Here is a 23,372-nt window from a genome sequence, read left to right on the forward strand (position 1 = left end):
CACTCCCTGACCTCAGCACAGCCTTGGTCCAAAACAGCTGAACTCCAGAGGTGAGGTGAGAGTGACTGCCCTCGACATCAAGGCAGCATTTAGCCAAGTGTGACACTAAGGAGCCCTAGCAAAACGGGAGTCAAAGGGAATCGGGGGAAAATTCTTCAATGGTTGGAGTCATACCTAGCACAAACGAAGATGGTTGTGGTTGTTGGAGGTCAATTATCTCAGTCCCAGGACATAATTATAGGAGTTCCTCAGGGTGGTGTCCGAGGCCCATTCACCTTCAGCTGCTTCATCTATGACCAGTCCTCCATCATAAAGTCAGAAGTGGGAATTTTCGCTGATGATTGCACAATGTTCAGGCCCATTCAAGATTCCTCAGATACTGAAGTAGTCCGTGTCCATGTACAGCAAGACCTGGACAACATTCAGGCTTGGGCTAGTAAGTGGCAAATAACATTCACACTGCACAAGTGCCAGCAATAACCATCACCAATAACAGAGAATCTAACCATCTTTCCTTGATATTCAGTGGTGCTACCATCATGGAATCTCCCACTATCAACATCCTGGGGGTTACCATTTGCCAGAAACAGAAGTGGTCCAGCCATATAAATACTGTGGCTAAAAGATCTGGTCAGAGGTTTGGAATTCTATGGCAAGTAACTCACCTCCTGACTCCCCAGAGCCTGTCCACCATATGGATGAATGCAGCTCCAACAACACTCAGAAGCTCAACACCATCCAAGACAAAGCAGCCAGTTTGACTGGCAGTCCATCCACCACCTTCAACATTCACTGCCTCCACCACGGATGCACAGTGACAGCAGTGTGTACCATCTACAAGATGCAGCTACTCACCAAGGCTTCTTTGACAACACATTACAAACCCGTGACCTCTATTACCTCGGTTAAGGGCATGGGGAACACCAGCACCTGCAAGTTCCCCTCCAGGCCACATCCTGACTTGGAACTATATCACTTCACCGTCGCTGGGGGTCAAAATCCTGGAACTCCCTCCCTAACAGCACTGTGGGTTACCACATGGACCGCAGTGGTTCAAGGAGGCAGCTCACCACCACCTGCTCAAGGGGCAATTAGGGATGGACAACAAATGCCGGGCTAGCCAGCGAAGCCCACATCCCGTGAAAGAATTTTTTGAAAAGTTGGACTTGAACCTATAATCTTCTCCCTCAGAGGCTCCAGAACTGACAGTTAAACTGAAGGATCATTTTACCAATGTTTAACTTTTAAAATGTCTTATGTGTTGAAGTCATGGAACCGGAATCATTGTGCATTAATTAGAATTAGGCGAAAGTGAACTAAGGTTAGCTGAAATAACTTTCATCTTGTTAAATATGCTCAGATTGGTGAGGGGCTTCAGCTGAGATTCAAAGAAACACTAACAGAGTCAGTTCCTGCCAACTGCATGCTTACTGATCCTCTCCTTGTGCAAAATTGTCACAGAAAATCCTGCCAATCGCAATATTTTATTTGTGTTGAGTGAGGGAACAGCCAGGCGTTCTTGGCTTCGTTGTTTGTCGGTTGATGCCTCTTTACTCTGTACTGGTGCCATTGCATCATCCACTCTGCACTGAAATTAAATACAAATCACTCTGTGACATGTGAATGTAGCATACAGATTCAGCAGCTCCAACTGTTACAGCTTGAAGTCTGGTTCGTTGGATTAAGCCCAAAGATAATAAGAAAACTTCCACATTAGCAAGGTGCTGATATGAATTCTAAGAAGCAGATCCAAAATGTTCCCTGCTGCCTCCTGACCCCATGCCACAAGCCTGCCACAGCTTCAATCAGCATATTTAAGCATACTTGTTATCTTTTTCCAACCAGGCACTAGGCATTGCTGCATCAGGTTCTGTTCAAAAAGGCTGACATGCCAGATAAGAACAATAACACTGCCTTATTACAAAAAGCAAAATGCTGCTGGGGCTGCGAGTCTGAGACAAAAAAAAACGGAAGAGCTGGAAGCGCTGAGCAAGTCAGGCAACATCTGAGGACAGAGGGAGGTAGGGTTACCTGCCAGAGAAAGCGAGGAGGGAGACCCAGGTATTAGTTGGTGCTGGAGGAATGCACTGGGGGGTCAGAGAGGGAACAGTCCCTTCAGCATGCTGAAAGAGGAGGGGAGGGAGAGGTTTTGGTGATGGGATTAATTTGGAGGTGATGAAAGCGGTGGAGGGTTTTTCATGTCAAATGTGGAGGCCGATGATGTGGAAATGGAGGACCAGGTGCACCCTGTAATGGTTCTAGGGAGGGTGGGGTGGGGGGAGAGGCAGAAGTGAAAGAATTGGGACATGCAGCTAAGGATTGTGCCTATCATGAATGGAAGGAATCCTCAGCTGAGAGAAAGGATGGCTTTTTCGGAAGGTCTTATGTGGAATTTGGCACCATCATGCCGATGTGACGAAGTTGGAGAAACTGGAAGTGCTGACAGGAAGCGGAGTGGGAAGAATTATAGGCCCAAATCTTCGGCTCAGAGTTGGAATCCCTGTATCCGATCCGATTAGACAGAAAACTAACCACTTAACTGTGTACGTTTAAAAAAAGGCCAGACTTCTGATCCACAATGCAGATGTGCACCCTCAGCACAGGAATCCTCGTAAAGAGCAGCAAAGAGAATCAGCGCAGAAGTCATGCCCCCTTTTTTAACGACACTGGTTGCCCCAAGAAGTTTAAGTGTCCACTGTAAATGTTAGTGAATGGGTGAGTGGATGAATGAATGAATGAATGGGTAGGTGGGTTGGGTAAGTGGGTTGGATGGCAGGTCAGTGAGGCGGTAGGGTGGCAGGTAGGTAAGGTGGCAGAATCGCAGGTGGGTAGGGTGACAGGTGGGCAGGTTGGCTGGCGGGTGAGGTGGAATGGTGGCAGGTGGGTAGGGAGGCAGGTGGGTGAGTGGGTTGGATTGGGAGGGTTTGTCAGTTCAGGGGCTAGTCAGGTCAGGTCGGGGGGTCAGAGAAGACTCAGTTGACGGGGGTTAGTCAGGTTGGGTGGGGTGGAGGGGAGCCATAGGAGTCAAGGGATGAGTCAGGGGGTTCAGTGGGGAGTCAGGTGGTTGGGGCGAGTCAGCTCAGGTCAGGGGGGTGTAGTCGGGCGGTTGAGGGGTGGGTCGGGGTGGGGGTGTGGGGTCAGCTGTACATTTACCCAGGAGTTAGACTAGGATTTTTCTGTCTACCATTTCCTGGGTAACTATCCAGGTTAGTAAATCTAACTCAGAGTTGGAGTCTTTTTTGGAGGGTGTCTGGGGAGCAGAAGAATTATCCATCAGAAGTTCAAACTTCCCGGGCATTTCTCACAGAGTCAGTTCGTCAGGACTTCCGCGGGGTCCCAATGCGCACCTTGGGTCGTATGCCCGGTCCCCATCGACCCGGAGGCTGGTAGATCTGGCCCATAATTCAGGTAATTTTGGGAGCCAATGGATTTGAAGTAGATATCAATGGAAAGTCTGTTCCCGGTGACAGAACAGAGAAGTGGAGGAAAGGTAAAGTTAGAGGAACACTATGTAAAGGCGAGAGAGGGTTGAAAATTGGAAGCCAACTCAATGAAGATTTCCAGCTCAGGGTGGCTGGATGGCCATGTTGGGACAGGTATTGGAGGTGCAGCGGGTCTAGACGTCCATGGTGAAAAGGAGATGGTTAGGCCCAAAACCAGAATTAGTTGGTGGTGGAGTGCCTCAGAGGAGTCACGGATGTAGATGGGTGGGGACAGGAGAGTGGAGATCAGGTGGGAGCAGGCTGAAATGGTAGGTGCGGAGGCAGAGAGGGGAAGGTCAAGAGGGAACAGTGAAAATTCAACAGAGAGTGAAATTGGAATGAGTGATGAGGTCAGAAGAAAGCAAAGAGGAAGAGGGTTAGGGAGAGGCATTCACATCTAAGAGTTGTTGAAGCTTGAACAGCATTTCCCAAGCACTTGTCTCAGATGAAATACTAATATTTTTTAAATGTATCAGTTTCTGCTAAGTGTTAGGATCCTTGTGGAAAGATCAAAACTTCCCAAATGACCCCAACAGCAGAAACCGACGACAAGATTTCACTTTTTAAAACATTTCCTGTAACAATCCAAAACCAAATCCACATAAATTAAACATGACTCAACAGGCAAACTACTTTCTGTAGAAACTATAAATTTCACTTTAAATAGACAATACAACAAAGATCGACTTCTCAGAATTCTTCACTAGTCCCAACAACACCTGTGGCAATAATCTCAGCAACAAAGTTCCTCAAAACTCTGTTCTTCCCAAGTAGATTTTTAGTCCCTTCATTCACACAGAAGTTCGGCCTGAACTCCCATCCGACAGCAGCTTTACTAGACCCGAGTTCCAAGGGTACAGTGTCCACCAACAGGCACACCTTTCCTCATCCTTCGCAACTCCCAGGATCAGACTTTTTGGTTTCCTTCTCTACCAGTGCCACAACTTTCCACTTTAGCAGTCTTACATGCACAGCTGCTCCGCCATCATTGAACTGTTCACCTTCTGCTGAAAAACCTAAACGCTAAAAGCCCTGTATTTCTTCTGAACACTGGCTGAAATTTGACTTCTCAGCTTCGTCCATTCTTCCCAATTAGCTTCTGTTTCCCTAGCAACCTAAGCTACAGGCTGATTTTTTTTTTTCAGAAGTCTGATGTCACAGCCTTGAATTCCAATTTACAACTCCCCTGCCAGAAACCTGGAGACTTGGGTTTCTGTTTCAGTTAGGGGCTGTCTCAAAAAGTGCAGGCTATGGAACCACAATCAATGCAGACAACAGCTGACAAACTACTGATTTCGTCACAAAAGAAAGAACATCTTAACTGTTATTACAACCTTTTGAGGAGGTCCTCAGAAACAGTGCTTCTCTTACAGGTTTCCACCTGCCCTTTCTCCCCATAACAAGTCTCCACCAGCCTGCAGCACTTATTTGATTAAAATTCAGTCTGCAGTTCCCTTCAGCCTTTGCTTACAGTGCACAAAGCTGACTCAACACCTACTTATATATAACAACTGCATATTTCTGACTTTTTTCCAACTTTCAAAACGGATTTGTGTCAACAATAATAAGGAAAAATGAATTCAATCAAAGTCACACAGCTTATGTCTGGGAGTGGAGGGTTCTTTTTTTGCAGAAATTTAGCTCAATTCGCAATCAGCAACCTCTCGACTAGACTGTCAAACTGCTCTTCTGATATCCAGTTTGGATGGACTGCGCTTTCTCAATTTAAACACTGGGAAGACCAAAGCCTTTTCTTTCAACTCACCTCCTCCACCCAACCCATCCACGGTGCTCAACCAGATTGGTGGCTCACACATGGAATTGAAGACCAGGAGAGCTATGCATGAATATTATGGGTACAGGCTCTGAGGTTTCCATTAATTTTTTTTGCACTCCCCTGTTTTGTGTAGAGTATGTACAGTGTACAGTGAATCGCACGCGTGCATGCAGCCTCCACGCAGCAGATTCATCGCAGAGCCATTCCAGTGCAAGACCCATTGATGATGAGCACACCGAGATAAATTCGTCACTATGTTCCTATTCTTGTCCTCATATTCTTCCCCGCACAATAGTGGCTCACTTAACAGAAACACACAAGTTGTTGAACAGTGCACTGGTTCACTAAACAAAAGCACATGACGTCAAACATACTTACACTGTTGCACGAATGAAAAAAAAATAAATTGCTGGCTTTTACCTGTTCAAGCCTGCTTTACTGTCATGGACTTCAAGGAAATGCAATGAGCAGCTCCAGAAGAACATGAGCTGGCCTTGTAAAAGCAGCAATGCACAACAGAGTCACGATGGGCCACAACAAGCAGATGGCTGGGCTTTTTCCTTGACATGTACGAGGCTTAATTTAATAAACTTTCAGTGGGCACCTGACGTAACCAGTGTCTCGACCTTCACAGGCACCAGTGCTGCGGGTTGCCCCTGGTACCCCATTGATTACCCAATCTTCCTTGTTGCTCCTCATCCACTTGCGTAGGAACCTTTTGGAAATTCTGAAGTTGTCCTGCACGGAACACCCAATTTCATAGAGCCTACGATCAGGCTTTCTCCGAACGCTCTGACAGCCCATTCCCTTGGAAACTTTTGCTCACTAATTCACCTTGCCTCATTGCACCTGTGTATATGATGTCGTGATTTGGTTGGGGTGCATCTCCATGCCTTTGGCAGCGCTACTTTACCATTAGCCACTGTGCTGGGCAATAGGCAGATAAATTATTTCCTTTAACTGCAAGTGCCAGAGTCTGTGCAGCCAGTCACCCGAAATCAGTTGCAAAGGCTACCTGATCTTAAAAATTCGAGCTCTTGTCTGCTGCCCTTACAACACTGGGCACCAGGGGATGAACAGGAATCCCTGGAACCTAGTGTTGCTTCCAGGCTGTGCGTTATAATCCTGATAGAGGTCCTTAAGATAATGAAAGGGTTTGAGAGGATAATGTAGAGATGGTGGTTCCACTTGCGGACGAGACTTGAACTGAAGGTCATAAGTGTAAACTGGTCACATATGAGCCCAATAGGGAATTCAGGAGAAACTCCTTGACCCAGGGAGTGATGAGAAAGTGGAACTCGCTACCATAGGGAGTGGTCAAGGTGAATAACATAGATTCATTTAAGGGAAGCTAGATAAACACATGGGGCAGGATTTTTTGGGAGGCATTGTTTCCCACCCAGCTGCCTGGAGGGGCAGCGGGGAATGTATCCAAGGAGCGTTAATTGGCTGGAGATAGGGGGCAGCATTTTCCGGTCGGCGAGCGGGGGCAGGGCCCGTTCGCTGACGTGTAAAATGACACGGAGTGACCTTGGGCGTGCGTCCCGATGTCACCCTGCCTCATTTAGATTTTCAGTTCGGCGGGGTGCGTGAGATTAATGGACCTGCCCGTCCAACCTTAATCAATGACAACTTAAGGGCTGTTTCCTGCCAAGCCTCAATTTTAATGCTGGTGCCGGGAGATCAGGAGAAGGCGGGGGAAACACGGCAAGTCCCCCTGCGCTGGTCTTGGGTGGGAAGTCGATGGGCGCGGGAGTTCCACTTGCGGACGAGACTTGAACTGAAGGTCACAAGTACAAACTAGTCACTCATGAACCCAGTAGGGAATTCAGGAGAAACCTCTTGACCCAGGGAGTGATGAGGAAGTGGATCTCGCTACCATAGGGAGTAGTCAAGGTGAATAACATAGATTAATTTAAGGGAAGCTAATTTAAGACGAAGAGACCAAGCGGCCTTCCGAAAAAGCATGAAACCTCATCCACGGGCAGGTTGAGGTTTCATGAGGGAATTAAAATGTTCGGAAAATTTTTAAATAAAAGTAATGGACATGTCCCAGCTGATGTAACAGTGTCACATGAGGGGGACATGTCAGGGAAACTTTTTCTTACCTTTGATAACTTTTTAAAAGTTCAACCGATCTCCCTGAGGCAGCACTTTGCCTCTTACGCGCGCACACAGACCTGCTCAGGGAATATCCTCCCCCCCCACCACCCCCAACACCGCCTGCACAGGGAGCACACAGCGCTTCCGGGCGGAGATCACGCTGGGCGGGCCTTAATTAGCCCACCCACATAAAATGGCAGCCAGAACTGGGACTGGAAAGGTTCAAAGTCCCGGAATCCAGGGCCAGGTAAGTGCGGGTGGTCTCACGGCTGGGTGAGGAGTTGAGGCCCAGGGAGGTGGGGAGAGAGGGGTGGAGGTTCTTGATGGAGAGATCGGGGGAGCACCCGTGGGTGGCAGACCTTGTGGTTGGGGGGTGTGGTTTTCCAATGTAGCAAGGAGGCACCTCCACCACACACCCCCCATCCCACCCCCCCACCACCCCGACTTCCAACCCGAGACTTGCCGAGTTCCCCCCCTTCTTCTGATCTCCTGCCGCCAGCGTTAAAATTAAGGCTCAGCAGCAAACAGCCCTTAAGTTGTCATCGATTGCCCACTTAACGGTTCAAGTGGGTTATGGGCGAGCAGCCCTAGGCCTCACTCATCCCACTGGGGATGGGGCGGGCGGGAGGCCGGAGGAACGCCATCCGGAGAATTTTATGGGCCCCAACTGCCTGCAAACCCGGCAGCGGGGTCCATGAAATCCCGCCCAAGAGGGAGCTGGGTTTAGATGAAGAAAGATGGGAGGAGGTTCAGGTGGAGCATAAACAGCATGGACCTCTTGGCTGAATGCTTTTATTAAAATTCACTCACGGGATGTGGCTTCGCTGGCTGGGCCAGCATTTATTGCCCATCCCTAGTTGCCCACGAGAAGGTGGGGGTGAGCTGCCTTCTTGAACCGCTGCAGTCCATGCGTTGTAGGTACACCCACAGTGCTGTTAGGGAGCGAGTTCCAGGAATTTAACCCAGCGACAGTGAAGGAACGGCGATATATTTCCAAGTCAGGATAGTGAGTGGCTTGGAGGGGAACTTGCCAGTGGCGGTGTTTCCATCTGTCTGCTGCCCTTGTCCTTCTAAATGGTAGTGGTTGTGGGTTTGGAAGGTGCTGTCTAAAGAGCCTTGGTGAATTTCTGCAGTGCATCTTGTAGATGGTACACACTTCTGCTACTGTGCGTCGGTGGTTGAGGGAGTCAATGTTTGTGGATGTGGTTCCAATCAAGTGGACTGCACTCATCCAGGCAAGTGGGGATTATTCCATCACACTCCTGACTTGTGCCTTGTAGATGGTGGACAGGCTTTGGAGAGTCAGGAGGGGAGTTACTCACAACAGGATTCCTAGCCTCTGACCTGCTATTGTAGCCACAGTATTTATATGGCTAGTCCAGTTCAGTTTCTGGTCAGTGGTAACACCAGGATGTTGATAGCGGGGACTTCAGTGAAGGTAATGTCATTGAATGTCAAGGGGCGATGGTTAAATTCTCTCTTGTTCGAGATGGTCATTGCCAGACACATGTATAGTGCGAATGTTACTTGCCACTTGTCTGCCCAATCCTGAATATTGTCCATGGCTTGCTGCATTTTGACATGGACTGCTTCAGTATCTGAGGAGTCGCAAATGGTGACGAACATTGTGCCATAATCAGCGAACATCCCCACTTCTAACCTTATGAAAGAAGGAAGGTCATTGATGGAGCAGTTGAAAATGGTTCGACCTAGGACACTACCCTAGGGAATTACTGCAGTGATGTCCTGGAGCTGAGATGACTGACCTCCAACAATCACAACCATCTTCCTTTGTGCAACCAGCGGGAGAGTTTTCCCCCTAATTCCCATTGATGCCACACTCGATCAAATGCGGCCTTGATGTCAAGGGTAGTCACTCTCACCTCACCTCAGGAGTTCAGCTCTTTTGTTCATGTTTGAACCAAGGCTGTAATGAAGTCAGGAGCTGAGTGGCCCTGGCGGAACCCAAACTGGGCATCAGTGAACAGTTTATTGCTAAGCAAGTGCCGCTTGATAGCACTGTTGATGACCCCTTGCATTACGATTGAGAGTAGACTGATGGGGCAGTAATTAGCTGGGTTGGATTTGGCCTGCTTTTTGTGTACAGGACATACTTGGGCAATTTTCCACTTGTCCAAGTAGATGCTAGTGTTGTACTTGTACTGGAACAGCTTGGCTAAGGGCGTAGCAAGTTCTGGAGCACAAGTCTTTAGTACTACAGCCGGAATATTGTCAGGGCCCATAGCCTTTGCAGTATCCAGTGCCTTCAACCATTTCTTGATATCATGTGGAGTGAATCGAATTGGATGAAGACTGGCATCTGTGATGCTGGGGACCTCCGGAGGAGGCTGAGATGGATAATCCACTCAGCACTTCTGTCTGAAGATTGTCTTTTGCACTGATGTGCTGGGCTCCTCCATCATTGAGGATGGGGATATTTGTGGAGCCTCCTACTCCAGTGAGTTGTTTAATTGTCCACCACCATTCACGACTGGATGTGGCAGGGCTGCAGATCTTAGATCTGATCCGTTGTTATGGAATTGCTTAGCTCTGTCTAACCCTTGCTGATTATGCTAGCATGCAAGTTGTCCTGTGTTATAGCTTCACCAGGTTGATACTTCATTGTTAGGTATGCCTGATGCTGCTCCTGGCATGCCCTCATGCACTCTTCATTGAACCAGGGTTGATCCCCTGGCTTGATGGTAATGGTAGTGTGGGGGATATGCCGGGCCATGAGGTTACAGATTGTGTTCGAGTACAATTCTGCTGCTGCTAATGGCCCACAGCACCTCATGGATACTCAATCTTGAGTTGCTAGATCTGTTTGAAATCTGTACCGTTTAGCACGATGGTAGTGCCACACAACACAATGGAGGGTATCCTCAATGTGAAGGCAGGAACTTCGGCTCCACAACAGCTGTGCGTTGGTCACTCACACCAATACTGTCATGGACAGATGCATCTGCGGCAGGTAGATTAGTGAGGCTGAGGTTAAGTATGTTTTTCCCTTTTGTTGGTTCTCTCCCCACCTGCCACAGACTCAGTCTAGCAGCTACATCATTTAGGACTCGGCCAGCTCAGTCAGTAGCGGTGCTACCGAGCCACTCTTGGTGATGGACTGAAGTCCCCCACTCAGAGTACATCCTGTGCCCTTGCCACTCTCAGTGCTTCCTCTAAGTGGTGAATCATCTGAGGGAGGTGGATACGTGGTAATCAGCAGGAAGTTTCCTTGCCCATGTTTGACCTGGTGCCATGAGACTTTATGGGGTCCAGAGTCGATGTTGAGAACTCCCAGGTCAACTCCCTCCTGACTGTATACCACTGTGCCACCACCTCTGCTGGGTCTGTGCTGCCAATGGGACAGGATAGTGATGGTGGTGTCTGGAACGTTATCTGTAAAATATGATTCCGTGAGTCTGACTATGTCAGGCTGTTGTTTGACTAGTCTGTGAGATAACTCTCCCAATTTGGCACTAGCCCCCAGATGTTAGTAAGGAGGACCTTGCAGGGTTGACAGGGCTGAGCTTGCTGTTGTTGTTTCCAATGCCGAGGTTGATGCCAGGTGGTCCGTCCGGTTTCACTCCTTTTTTGTGACTTTGTAGCGTTTGATACAACTAAGCTATTTCTGAGAGCATTTAAGAGTCAACCACATTTGCTGTTGGCCTGGAGTCATTTGTAGGCCAGACCAGGTAAAAACAACAGATTTCCTTCCCTAAAGGACATTAGTGAACCAGATGGGTTTTTACAACAATCGACAATGGTTTCATGGTCTTCATTAGGCTTTTAATTCCACATTTTTATTGAATTCAAATTCCACCATCTGCCATTCTAGGATTCAAACCCGGGCCCCCAGGGTGCTCTAGATTACTAGTCTAGCTCGTACAATACCACTGTGCCATCACCTTCTGTAAGCATTCTGTCAATAGTATACCCATTTTTTTCCCTTTGAATGCCAATTTACTCTGTTGTGTAAATTCATCCAAAACAATTGATCATTTAACACTGCGCAAACGTGGCAGCGGCAAAGGATCAATGCTTTTGTGATTGTCTTGATGCACAGATTTCGATGCCAATTAAGCCCCAGGGGAGCAATTTGAGCCTAACTTGCCCATCAGGAAATTGCAGGATTGGGTGAAACACTGCCTCTGCCACCAGCCCAATTTGACTGTCCATTGAGATCAATGACCAAAAATAGAGTCCTAGGTTTAATTTCTTCAGGTCATGAGAGAAGAATTTTGCTTCTCCGTGGTATCTGTTAGCAAGCAGCAGGGCTCTGAGTGTTAAATTAAAAATAAACATTCCAGTCCATGAGCTGGATTGTGAAATTGTAAGCTTGATGGATTCATATCAATGTTTAGGCAGGACTTCAGCTTTTCCAAGTGGCCCCTTTTCTATCTTTCATTCTATAAGGATCTGCCAAACCAGGAAAATAGGACAAATTGATTTACGAAAAGCAACACTCATCTGAGTGGCTGCAGTATATAATGAGAAATATATTAAACCTGATGAAGGTAAGATGTGCTTACCGGGGTTGCATGACTGCACCGCGATTAAGTGATTCAATATTTCCCCATGGATTAATTTAGACAATGCACGAGGGAATATAATGGCCTCTGTATCCAGAATGTGGCTGACAAATGCCATGCAATGAAGATTAATGTGTTTAATTGTTTCGATGAAATCACAGCATAATCACAGAGGTGCAAGAGAACAAGATAAATATGTTGATGTGGATCTTTGATTAATCAGCGTTAGCTAGATTCCACTGCCCGATACCATGTATGTTTCTTTTTAACTTTGAGGCGTCCCCTTGCAGGCAACACTTAAGTACCAGCTCAAATTGATTGTTTAAAGATGGGAAATGTTGCACTTGTTAAAGGAGGGCGTCGGTTCTGAGAGGCTGCTGGGTGCAGCAGCCGCAGTTGACCACACTCAGACTGACTGGGCTCCCATTCGCTTTAACGGAGCTCATTTCAAGACTGCCGTGTCAATCAGCGTGTGGCAATTATTCTACGTAATTGGAACAAATGTACCAATTAGGCAAAGTTATCCCTTGACGCCCAATACAGGGTTATTGAACAAATCTATACATGTCCTTGCATTTCCACTATAGATCTTTTCATTATTAGCCAGGAGCCTGGGTTTACACTGGAATTTCAATAGGGCTGATATGTCCGTCGAATGAGGACTTTCAGAGTTAGAGGCATGCTTCGATTTACAACACCTAGATTTTGATTCCAGCCGCGCGTTTACCTGTCTTGAAGCAGTTCATCCTTTTTGAGTGTTATTGTGACAGGACAATTTAAGACCCCCTATTGCCGATTAGAATTAAACCATTGATTTCCCAGGAGCAAAATAACAGTGTTTGCCCTTTTACATTTTAAACAACTAGGACAAAACGCAACAGCAGATGGATCGCATCAGTGAGAAACAGCATGTTTACCTCTTCAAATCTGACGAAGGAGGGTAATAAAAGGGAGCAGAGAAAATCGTTTCTAAACCTTACTTAGGCTAAATTTTCCTCCCCGCGAGGAATGGATTTTCACATGCGACCCGTCAGAGTTGCATTTGGTCACAACTCCCCTGCAGTAATTTTTGTGACACCTGATTTTGCTCCCAGAAAACTGGATAAGCGCGATACACGTGTCATCACGCTGTTTGCACAGTAAACACGGTGCAAGCTATAGCTCATACCTCTTTGCGAATTGCACAAACTTGGAAGAATTAGCAAGAAAGGGATTCAACGACTTTCATCTTTGCTGTTTGTGGCGCGTACTGAGCATCTCATGGAAGGACAAGGTGGCAAAGATGGCCTCAAAGGCAAAGCTCCCGAGTATTTCAGCATTCATCAAGCAAAGGTGACTTCACCGGCTTGGGCAAGGTGAAAGACTGTCACACACATAAGGATATCCTGTGTGGCGTATTAGTCGGAGCCAAGTGACTGGAAGGATGCCGAAAGCTCTTACTTCAAGGATGCTTGCAAACGTGATACGAGCGCTGATAAGATCCATTTTTACACCTGGGAGACATTAGCTGATGACCGAGGAAAATGGTGACATCACCTGTAGGCCCAGATGCGCCGTCCTGTCGATCAATGGATACAGCGGCTTGGCAACAGGTGCCAACACCGAAAGCAACAACCCACAACAACACCCGATAACCACTTCACATGTGGTACTTGTGGCAGAACCTGCCTCTCACGGATTGGTCACTTCAGCCGTCACCAAAAGTGCACCAGACACCAAGTCCTCACTTTAAGTCGCCCCACTTAAAGTCATTTCGCTTCAAAGTCCTTTCTTCTTTTGGGCTCTTTTTTCGATTTGCGTCTCCATTTTCAGTTTTACATCGTCTGCGCTCTGGCCCCACCCCCCCCGCCTGTGCTCTGCACCCCCCCCCCCCCCCCCCACCCCCCGCCGGCGCCGAACTCTGGGCCAGCCGCAGCCATGTTCTAAGGCCAGAGCCGCTGCCGCAGTTGCCAGAGGTCCAGGCTGAGAGCGCGAGGCCCGAGATCTGGGAGCGGGATCGCAAGGCAGGGACGGGCAGCTGCCGGCCACGGATCGGGTGATGAAAGCGTGCGTAACCCAGGCAGCAGAGGGAGGGGTGGGGGCGTGGACAAGTTAGCGGGGCCTCGGGCTCCTTCACCTGCCCTCCATGGCTCTTTCCGTGGTCTCCCCCGGCTCCTTCCGCCCTTTCCCCCATCCCCGGCTCCGTCGGTAGCCTCCCTGACCCCTGAAAACTGTCAGGAGAGACAAAGGCAGAGTGGGAAAGAAGAGACAGAAAAAGAAACCGAGTGGGAAAGGAAAGCTTGCAAAAAGTTGAGCTGAGTTTCAGGGGTGCTTTGGCTGAGACACGGAAGCTGTGCTTCTCAGGGCTTGTTTGGGTGATTGACTGTAATCTCATTCCAATGTAAAGAGTATTTATGTTGTATTCAGTGATCTATTTTATTTTGCCAATTACTCCAACTACAAGTGCATCGTGCTGCACATGTACAGTACAGTATTTCAACTCATACATGGTTTTTTCCAGGCAAGAAATGTCCGGAGGAACCTAACTCCGGCTTTTACATTGATTCCTGTGGGAACCCATGATTAACTTCAAGTTGTTTCATTTAAAGTCACAATTTTCAGGAATGCAACCACAACCTTAAGTGAGGACTTAGTGTATGAAGCTGCCCTGTCGCCAATGGAGACTTGATTTTCTTTTTATTCATTCATGGGATGTGGGCTTCACTGGCTGGGCCAGCATTTATTGCCCAGCCCTGGTTGCCCTTGAGAAGGTGGTGGTGAGCTGCCTTCTTGAACCACGCTGCAGTCCATGTAGTGTAGGTACACCCACAATGCAGTTCGGAAGGGAGTTCCAGGATTTTGACCCAGCGACAGTGAAGGAATGGTGATGTATTTCCAAGTCAGGATGGTGAGTGACTTGGAGGAGAATTTCCCATCTATCTGCTGCCATTGTCCTTCTAGGTGATAGTGGTCGTGGGTTTGGAAGGTGCTGTCGAAGAAACCTTGGTGAATTTCTGCAGTGCATCTCGTAGATGGTACACACTGCTGCTACTGTGCGTTGGAGGTGGATGGAGTGAATGTTTGTGGATGTGGTGCCAATCAAGCGGACTACTTTGTCCTGGATGGTGTCCAGCTTCTTCATTGTTGTAGGAGCTGCACTCATCCAGGCAAGTGGGGAGTATTCCATCACACTCCTGACTTGTGCCTTGTAGATGGTGGACAGGCTTTGGGGAGTCAGGAGGCGAGTTACTCATCGCGCGATTCCTAGCCTCTGACCTGCTCTTGTAGCCGCAGTATTTAGATGGCTAGTCCAGTTCAGTTTCTGGTCAATGGTAACCCCAAAGATGTTGATAGTGGGGGATTCAGTGATGGTAATGCCATTGAACATCAAGGGATGATGGTTGGATTCTCTCTTGTTGGAGATGATCATTGCCTGACACTTGTGTAGTGCAAATATTACTTGCCACTTGTCAGCCCAAGCCTGGATATTGTCCAGGTCTTGCTGCATGGACTGCTTCAGTATCTGAAGAGTCACGAATGGTGCTGAACATTGTGCAATCAGCGAACATCCCCTCTTCCGACCTTATGATGGATGGAAGGCCATTGATGAAGCAGCTGAAGATGGTTGGGCCTAGGACACTGCCCTGAGGAACTACTGCAGTGATGTCCTGGAGCTGAGATGACTGACCTCCAACAACCACAGCCATCTTCCTTTGTGCTAGGTATGACTCCAATCAGCAGAAAGTTTTTCCCTTGATTCCGATTGACTCCAGTTTTGCTAAGGCTCCTTGATGCCACCATCGGTCAAATGCTGCCTTGATGTCAAAGGCAGTCACTCTCACCTCACCTCGGGAGCTCAGCTTTTGTTCATGTTTGAACCAAGGCAGTAACGAGGTCAGGAGCTCAGTGGCCCTGACAGAACCCAAACTGGGCATCAGCGAGCAGGTTATTGCTGAGCAAGTGCCACTTGATAGCACTGTTGATGACCCCTTCCTTTACTTTACTGATGATGGAGAGTAGACTGATGGGGCGGTAATTGGCCAGGTTGGATTTGTCCTGCTCTTTGTGTACAGGACATACCTGGGCAATTTTCCACATCGCCGCGTAGATGCCAGTGTTGTAGCTGTACTGGAACAGCTTGGCTAGGGGCGCGGCAAGTTCTGGAGCACAAGTCTTCAGTGCTATTGCCGGAATGTTGTCAGGGCCCATAGCCTTTGCAGTATCCAGTGTCTTCAGCCGTTTCCTGATATCACGTGGAGTGAATCAAATTGGATGAAGACTGGCATCTGTCATGCTGGGGACCTCCAGAGGAGGCCGAGATGGATCATCCACTCGGCACTTCTGGCTGAAGATTGTTGCAAATGCTTCAGCCTTATCTTTTGCACTGCTGTGCTGGTCTCCTCCATCATTGAGGATGGGGATATTTGTGGAGCCACCTCCTCCAGTGAATTGTTAAATTTTCCACCACCATTCATGACTGGATGTGGCAGGACTGCAGAGCTTAGATCTGATCCCTTGGTTGTGGGATCGCTTAGCTCTGTCTAAGACTTGTTGCTTCTGCTGTTTGGCACTCAAGTAGTCCTGTTTTATAGCTTCACCAGGTTGACACCTCATTCTTAGATATGCCTGGTACTGCTCCTGGCATGCCCTCCTGCACTCTTCATTAAACCAGGGTTGATCCCCTGGCTTGATGGTAATGGTAGAGTGGGGGAATATGCCAGGCCATGAGGTCACAGATTGTGTTCAAGTACAATTCTGCTGCTGCTGATGGCCCACAACACTTCATGGATTCCCAGTTTTGAGTTGCTAGATCTGTTCGAAATCTATCCCGTTTAGCACAGTGGTAGTGCCACAAAACACAATGGAGGGTATCCTCAATGTGAAGGCCGGACTTCGTCTCCACAATGACTGTGTAGTGGTCACTCCTACTGTCATGGACAGATGCATCCGCGGAGGGCAGGTTGGTGAGGCTGAGGTCAAGTATGTTTTTCCCTCTTGTTGATTCCCTCACCACTTGCCGCAGATCCAGTCTAGCAGCTATGTTAATTAGGACTCGGCCAGCTCGGTCAGTAGTGGTGCTACCGAGCCACTCTTGGTGATGGACATTGAAGTCCCCCACCCAGAGTACACTCCATGCCTTTGCCACTCTCAGTGCTTCCTCCAAGTGATGTTCAACTTGGAGGAGCACTGATTCATCAGCTGCGGTACATGATAATCAGCAGGAGGTTTCCTTGCCCATGTTTGGCTTGATGCCATGAGACTTCATGGGGTCCGGAGTCGATGTTAAGGATTCCCAGGGCAACTCTCTCCCGACTGTATCCCACTTTGCCACCACCTCTGCCGGGTCTGTCCTGCCGCTGGGACAGGGCATACCTAGGGATGGTGATGATGGTGTCTGGGACATTATCTGTAAGGTCTGATTCCATGAGGATGACTATGTCAGGCTGTTGCTTGACTAGTCTGTGAGACAGCTCTCCCAATTTTGGCACAAGCCCCCAGATGTTAGTAACGAGGATCGACAGGTCTGCAACTGCCCTTGTCGATGGAGATGCTGGACTCCTCCAGGGAAATGAGTGAATTAATTTAATTGGGGGCCGAATGTCTTCATACAGAGGCGAAGGATGTTTAGCGAAGGTTGGGTTCTCATTGCCCCTATTTTATGAATGAAAAACAGAGTTAAAAGTACCAATTGTCACGGAATTTTGTTCGCTGCCTCAAGGATCTCCGAAGTGTTGTCAGTGACCGAACGAAGTTTGAAGATTTTGTTTGGACATTCTTGATTGCTGTCTAAAACAGGCATCAGCCCATTTTATGTCCACCAGGGGCTGAGCGACTGTTTCATGCCAAATTTGGGCTGCCCTGCACGGGGCAGGATACGAACGGGCCTTTGGCTGCCACCAAAATGGGAGGTAAAATGATTACTTTTACGGGTTTATCACAGAGCCCCCACCGCGCTCCCGAGGATCTCCTGCCACTCCACTACTACCCCCCCCCATCCCCAGTTCAAGCTTGTGCAGCCTGCGCACCTTTGTTTCTGGCCATGAGTGATTTCTACTCCAATGTGTGCTGAGAGATATCTCTGCGAGTGCTTTGCAGGGCAATGAGCAGTGAATGTTCATGGGGCTGGCTGGGGGAGGGAAGCAGTGCTGTTGGCTAGATTTTCTGAGATACTGGGAAATGAACGAATGGCAAGCAGTCGCCTTATCTTCATAAGCACATAAGCGACACATATGGATTGCATTTAAGAGATGGTTTCAGAGAGATTCCATCTGTTGTTTCCCCTCACCCCTGAACAAACATATGAGCTGAAATATCGGTACCAAGAACAGCCAAGGACAAGTCGCATTCAGGGCCGGAATAATCGCAGGGATGTAGCTTTTGCGTGGCAATTAAGACTAGCGCACAAATACCAGTGCGAGAATTTCTAAAGTCGGATAATTAATACCAAAGTGTCCCTTTTTTGATCTACGCAGGCTGCATTGCAAAATCATTCAGTATGACATCTTCCTTATAATCAGGCACCAGACGAAAGACAGTGACTGTCACCATGGTGACTGCCGCAGCAATTATGTTCCTTCTTAAACAGTAGATAATTTTGAAGAACTATCAGTTTGTACATGCACTGAAAAAACTATCACAAGGAAAGCTCTGTTGGCCATTCATCACCGGTATTTTATTACATGAAAAGCCGCCATCTGATATTCTAAGTAGTTGAATAATATTAACCTTCTTGTACTCTCCTGAGTCAGTGAAAATACCCCCGGGGATCACAGTTTTCATTATAAATTTGGTGAAAAATGAAAAACGTAATTTGTGTTACAGCTGGGATTTATCACTTACTGACGGGCACAAAATATTAGTTTCTTAATTCAATAAGCAGAAGGGGTGGTTACCTGTGCGAAATATTAACCAGCCTGTGAAGCTTGCCCCTGTATCACCCGGGAATGCCGCAAAATCACCAGAGAGAGTTGCGCCAGGGAGGATCCCAAGGGCTGCTGGTGGGCTTTGGCCATGGACATGGAACAGGATATCTCACACATTCAAGAGTTAAGAGTTGCAAGTCCATGAGAAAGATCTGCAAGGAGTAGGGGTGCTGCTGTACCGCTGGTATTGTGTGCAGAGTTTCTGCATGGATATGGATTCTGGGATTCCAGACCTGTTCAACTGCACATTAATTGCACATTAATTGCTTGAGAGACTGGTTGTCCCTGGTTGGGGAGCTTAGAACTGAAGGGTCATGGTCTCTGGATAAAGGATCAGCCCTTTAGGACTGAGATGAGGAAAAATGTTTTCATTCAGAGGGTTGTGATCCTTTGGAATAATCGAGCCCAGAATGATGCTCAGTTGCTTCATATATTCGTGATGGAGATTGATAGGTTGATTCTTGGACACTAAGGGAATTAAGGGATATGGTTACACGCCAGAAAATTGGAGTTGGCTTTAAAATTATTCCATGATCTTATTGAACGGTGGACCTGGGCTCGAAGGGCCGTATAACCTACTCCTGTTCCGAATTCTTATGCCCTTAGGTCCTCAGAAAGTGTTGCTTGGGAAACTTACATCTCAGCAGTTCCTTTGTCTCGCTTTGTAGGTCGAATGGCTGAAGAATGAAGAACCGATTGATCCTCAGCGTGACCCGAACGTTTACACCACGGCAGAGCACAATCTAATCATTGAGCAAGCGCATCTCTCCGATTCAGGCAACTACACCTGTGTTGCCTCAAATGTGGTTGCCAAACGACGCAGCACAGCTGCCACACTGACTGTGTTTGGTAAGAAGTACAGCCATTTTACAATGTTTGGATTAAAGTAAGGCTTGCATTTACATAGTGCCCTTCACAACCTCAGGATGGCCCAAAGCACTCACAGCCCATCCTTTGAAGTGTGGTGACTGTTGTGAAGTACTAAATGTGGCAGACTTGTTAAGCAAAGAAAACTCTCACAGCCAGCTTGGAAATAAATCAGCAAAAGGCTTTAAGCGTTGGCTTATAGATTAATGTTTCCCAGGCATGGGAGATTTTGCACCCACCTGAGAGGGCAGGCAGCGCCCCAACGTTTTAGGTCAGCCATTTCGGAATGAGATGAGGAGGATGTCTTCACTCGGAGGGTTGTGAGTCTTTGGAATTACCTACGCCTGAGAGCTGTGGATGCTCAGTCATTGAGTATATTCAAGACAGAGATTGATACATTCTTGGGTCAGAAGGAAATTGGGATGTGGATGTGGTACTGGAAAGTGGCATTGATGTTGATGATCAGCCATAATGTAACTGAATGGCAGAGCAGGCTCCAAGGACCAAATGGCATCTACTCTGGCTCCTGTATGTCATCTGAAAGATGATGGGCTGGATCTTACAGGGAGTCGTGATTCCCATGGCCCCCCCCCCCCGCCCCAACTTAAAGGTCCATCAGGAGCCCGCCCAAGAAAAATGCCACTTTACACTCGGAGGGAGGTTAATTGGTACATGGCCTTCCACCCTCTGGAGAAGAAGTCACATCTTAGCCAATCAGCACTGGATTTGCTGGGGCTACAGCCAGTCCTTGAAGAAGAGGAGGTTATGGAGGCCAGAATGAAGGAAAATCTGGCGTATCAGCAGGACCCCCAACTGAAGTACCCTCCATGCCCGGCACCACCCTGCCCTCTGAAAGCTGTGGGGCCATCTGCATGGTGTGGGCCTCACCTTGCCACAGGTAAAATAGTGGCGGGGTGAGGTGAGGCCTTCACGTGGCCATAATTGGCCCCAATAGGTCCGCGGTGTTGACCGGGCGCCTGATGCATGCTCTGTCCACTGTAAAACGGGAGACAGGTCAGGGGGTGAGCAAGAAGGCATCTGAAAGGCCATTCACTGAATTTAATGAGCAACCCCCCCCGCCCAACCCCCACTACCAGCCTTCAAACCTTGGTCAGGGAGCATAAAATCCAGCCCAGCATCAACACCAGTGCGGCACCCCCACTCAGTATTGCAGAAGAAACAGTTTCTGTGGCAGGGCTTGAACGCGCAACATTCTAACTCAGATGCAGGAACATTACACACCGGGCCTAGGCTGTCACCTAGCCAGCAGAGTAGACAGTAATCTGCTTCTGCTCATCAACTTCACAGCGCAGTTAATATGTCTAACTGGTGTTTTTGTTTCAGTGAATGGTGCCTGGTCGACATGGACAGAATGGTCGCCTTGTAGTATCCATTGTGGCAGAGGATGGCAAAAACGAACACGGACCTGCACCAACCCAGCACCACTCAATGGAGGAACATTTTGCGAAGGGACTTCAGTGCAGAAGATTGTCTGCTCCTCCCTTTGCCCAGGTTAGAGCCTCAACCTGAAAATAAAAGAACTGGCAAAATTGCAAACACTGTGGTTGCTTGGCAGCCATAAGAGGTTAATATAGATTTTTGTCAATCTAATGGTCATGAAGACTGGATCTGCACAGCAGAGCACTAAGAGTGATAGGTATTGTCATTACACTGAAATACCTTATACTTGATAGCCATATTATTGAAACCAATATAAGGCAGAGGAATTGAGCAATTTTAGCTGCTTGAAGGTAATAAATTAGAAATTTTTTTGAAACAGTACAACAATCAGAAAAGATTAAAGTGGATGATGCTCACAGAGTTGATATAAAATCCAGTCAGATTCCTTCCATCATCATTACAATCAGTGGGATTCTTGCCATTCAGGAGTCACAGAAGTGGTAATGAAGGAATAAAAACAGAAAATGCTAGAAATGTCTATGATGAGAGAAACACAGTTAACTTGTCAGGTAGATGATCCTCCATCAGAGCAGGAAAACGTTTGAGACGTAACTGGTTTTAAGCAAATGCAGAGTCAGGGGAAGGGTGAAGAAACAAAGGGGAAGGGTAGGATAGAGTAGATGACCAAAGGGATGATGGTGCAAGGCAAAAGGAGATGGTAATGGGACAAGCAAAGGAAACTAACATAGTAGAGGTGTAAATGGGAATTGTAGAATCATCACCAATAGCTCCCATCCAAAAAAAGGGGGGAAGAAATTACGATCTGAAATTATTGAACTTGATGTTAAGTGTCTAGTTTGGCCTGTGCATACATTTCTAATTCTTGACTTTGGATCGCTGATACATATTAAGATTAGAATATGTTTCATGACTGTTAATTAACAAACTAAAAACTTTTCTCACTCATCATTTTTCCTGTTTCAGTTGTTCTGGTGCAAAATAGTTTGATAGTGAGAAAATGCTGAATAGTTGGTGAACTCTGAGTCACTCCTTGAACTTTCATTGGTTTAAAGGCTCTTAATGGACTGCATCATCACTGTTCTTTCCATGAATTCAATTTGACTTCAAACATTACTTGTACCAGATATCTGTCTGTAAAAAGTTTGAAAGCCATTTGTTACACTTGTACATCAGAGTTCAGAGATCGCACTTTGTATAAAAAAAGCAACAATTTTCCACCTGCTATTCTTAAACAATTTTAGACAGGGCAAGGAAAGAGAGTCAGTCATTTTCTGCTGATATTTTCTGATTTTTCATGCTGGATTTCCAGCCCCCGCCGGGGATGGCAATGGAGGCGGGCAGGGTCTAAAAATAGTGCAGCCAGCCTGCATGCTGGTCCCCTGACTCCCTGCCTGCTGCCCCCCACCCACCACACCCCCCCCCCCCCCCACCCCCCACCACCTCCACCGGCCATTTTTCCAGAGGCTGGTTGGGGCTGAGCGATTAAACCCATCAAAGGCTTATTGAGGCCTGTCAACAGTTCGCGGAGGTGGCAGGGGCCAGTTTAGCTGCATGGACATGACCGCCCAGTGGCAGGTCAGTGGGCCAGTGGTCCAGGCAGGTTTGGAGCACTTCCCTGCCTGCCTGGGTGCAGCAGCAGCCACAGGCCAGCCTGTGGAGGGGCTGCCCCACCCACCCCACAGGGGTGACCTGACGGCAAAAGCCATGTTTAATTTAAACTTTAAATAAGTAGGAGAGAGGGCACCTTGAAGCACCCTCTCCCACACTTACCTTCCACTGCATCCTGCTCTGCTTTCAAGCTGTAAGGCCTCTCCATAATTGGATGGGAAGCCCATCCTCCAGCTGCTAATTGACCGCCCCATTGAGTAACTGTTTCCCACATGGTGCAGGCTTTTGACCCTTATTTGAGCCTGATGGTGGGTTTCAGAGCCCACAGGAGAGATCCAGCCCCCCTGGCCTTTCTCAATTGAGAGAATTGAAGAAACAGCCAGCCTAGAGAGACACCAGCAATTCGCCTCTGATGGAGCTCAGTGTTTGGACCACTTCCCCACAGGGTGCATCTCAACATCTCCTTAAAGGGGCAGGCTAGATGAGCAGCCAAACATCACAGCAGTGCTCCCATCAGTCTAGGAATAACGCCAAAGGAGATCGGAAGACTGTAGAAAACGTTGGATTGGTCACATGCAAATTGTCCATCACTCAAAGCCTGTCAAAACCTTCCGTGATTCCAGATAAAACTGATCTTAGCTTTCTCTGCTCGAGTGTAAATTTTACTGGCATCTCTCGGCTGTCC

The 23,372-nt window shown here is 47.8% G+C and overlaps 1 protein-coding gene across 1 annotated transcript in view; it reads left to right on the forward strand.

The window, feature by feature from the left end:
* LOC144694635 (netrin receptor UNC5D-like) overlaps positions 1-23,372 on the forward strand; it is a 454,385-nt gene that overhangs the window by 348,884 nt on the left and 82,129 nt on the right. The window contains exons 5-6 of the mRNA XM_078565228.1: positions 19,459-19,639; positions 21,002-21,169. Of these exons, the coding sequence (XP_078421354.1) occupies positions 19,459-19,639; positions 21,002-21,169 (349 nt within the window). The remainder of the gene's footprint in view (positions 1-19,458; positions 19,640-21,001; positions 21,170-23,372) is intronic.

Source organism: Cetorhinus maximus, chromosome 20 (assembly GCF_964194155.1).
Source record: "Cetorhinus maximus chromosome 20, sCetMax3.hap1.1, whole genome shotgun sequence".
Taxonomy (NCBI): Eukaryota; Metazoa; Chordata; class Chondrichthyes; order Lamniformes; family Cetorhinidae; genus Cetorhinus; species Cetorhinus maximus.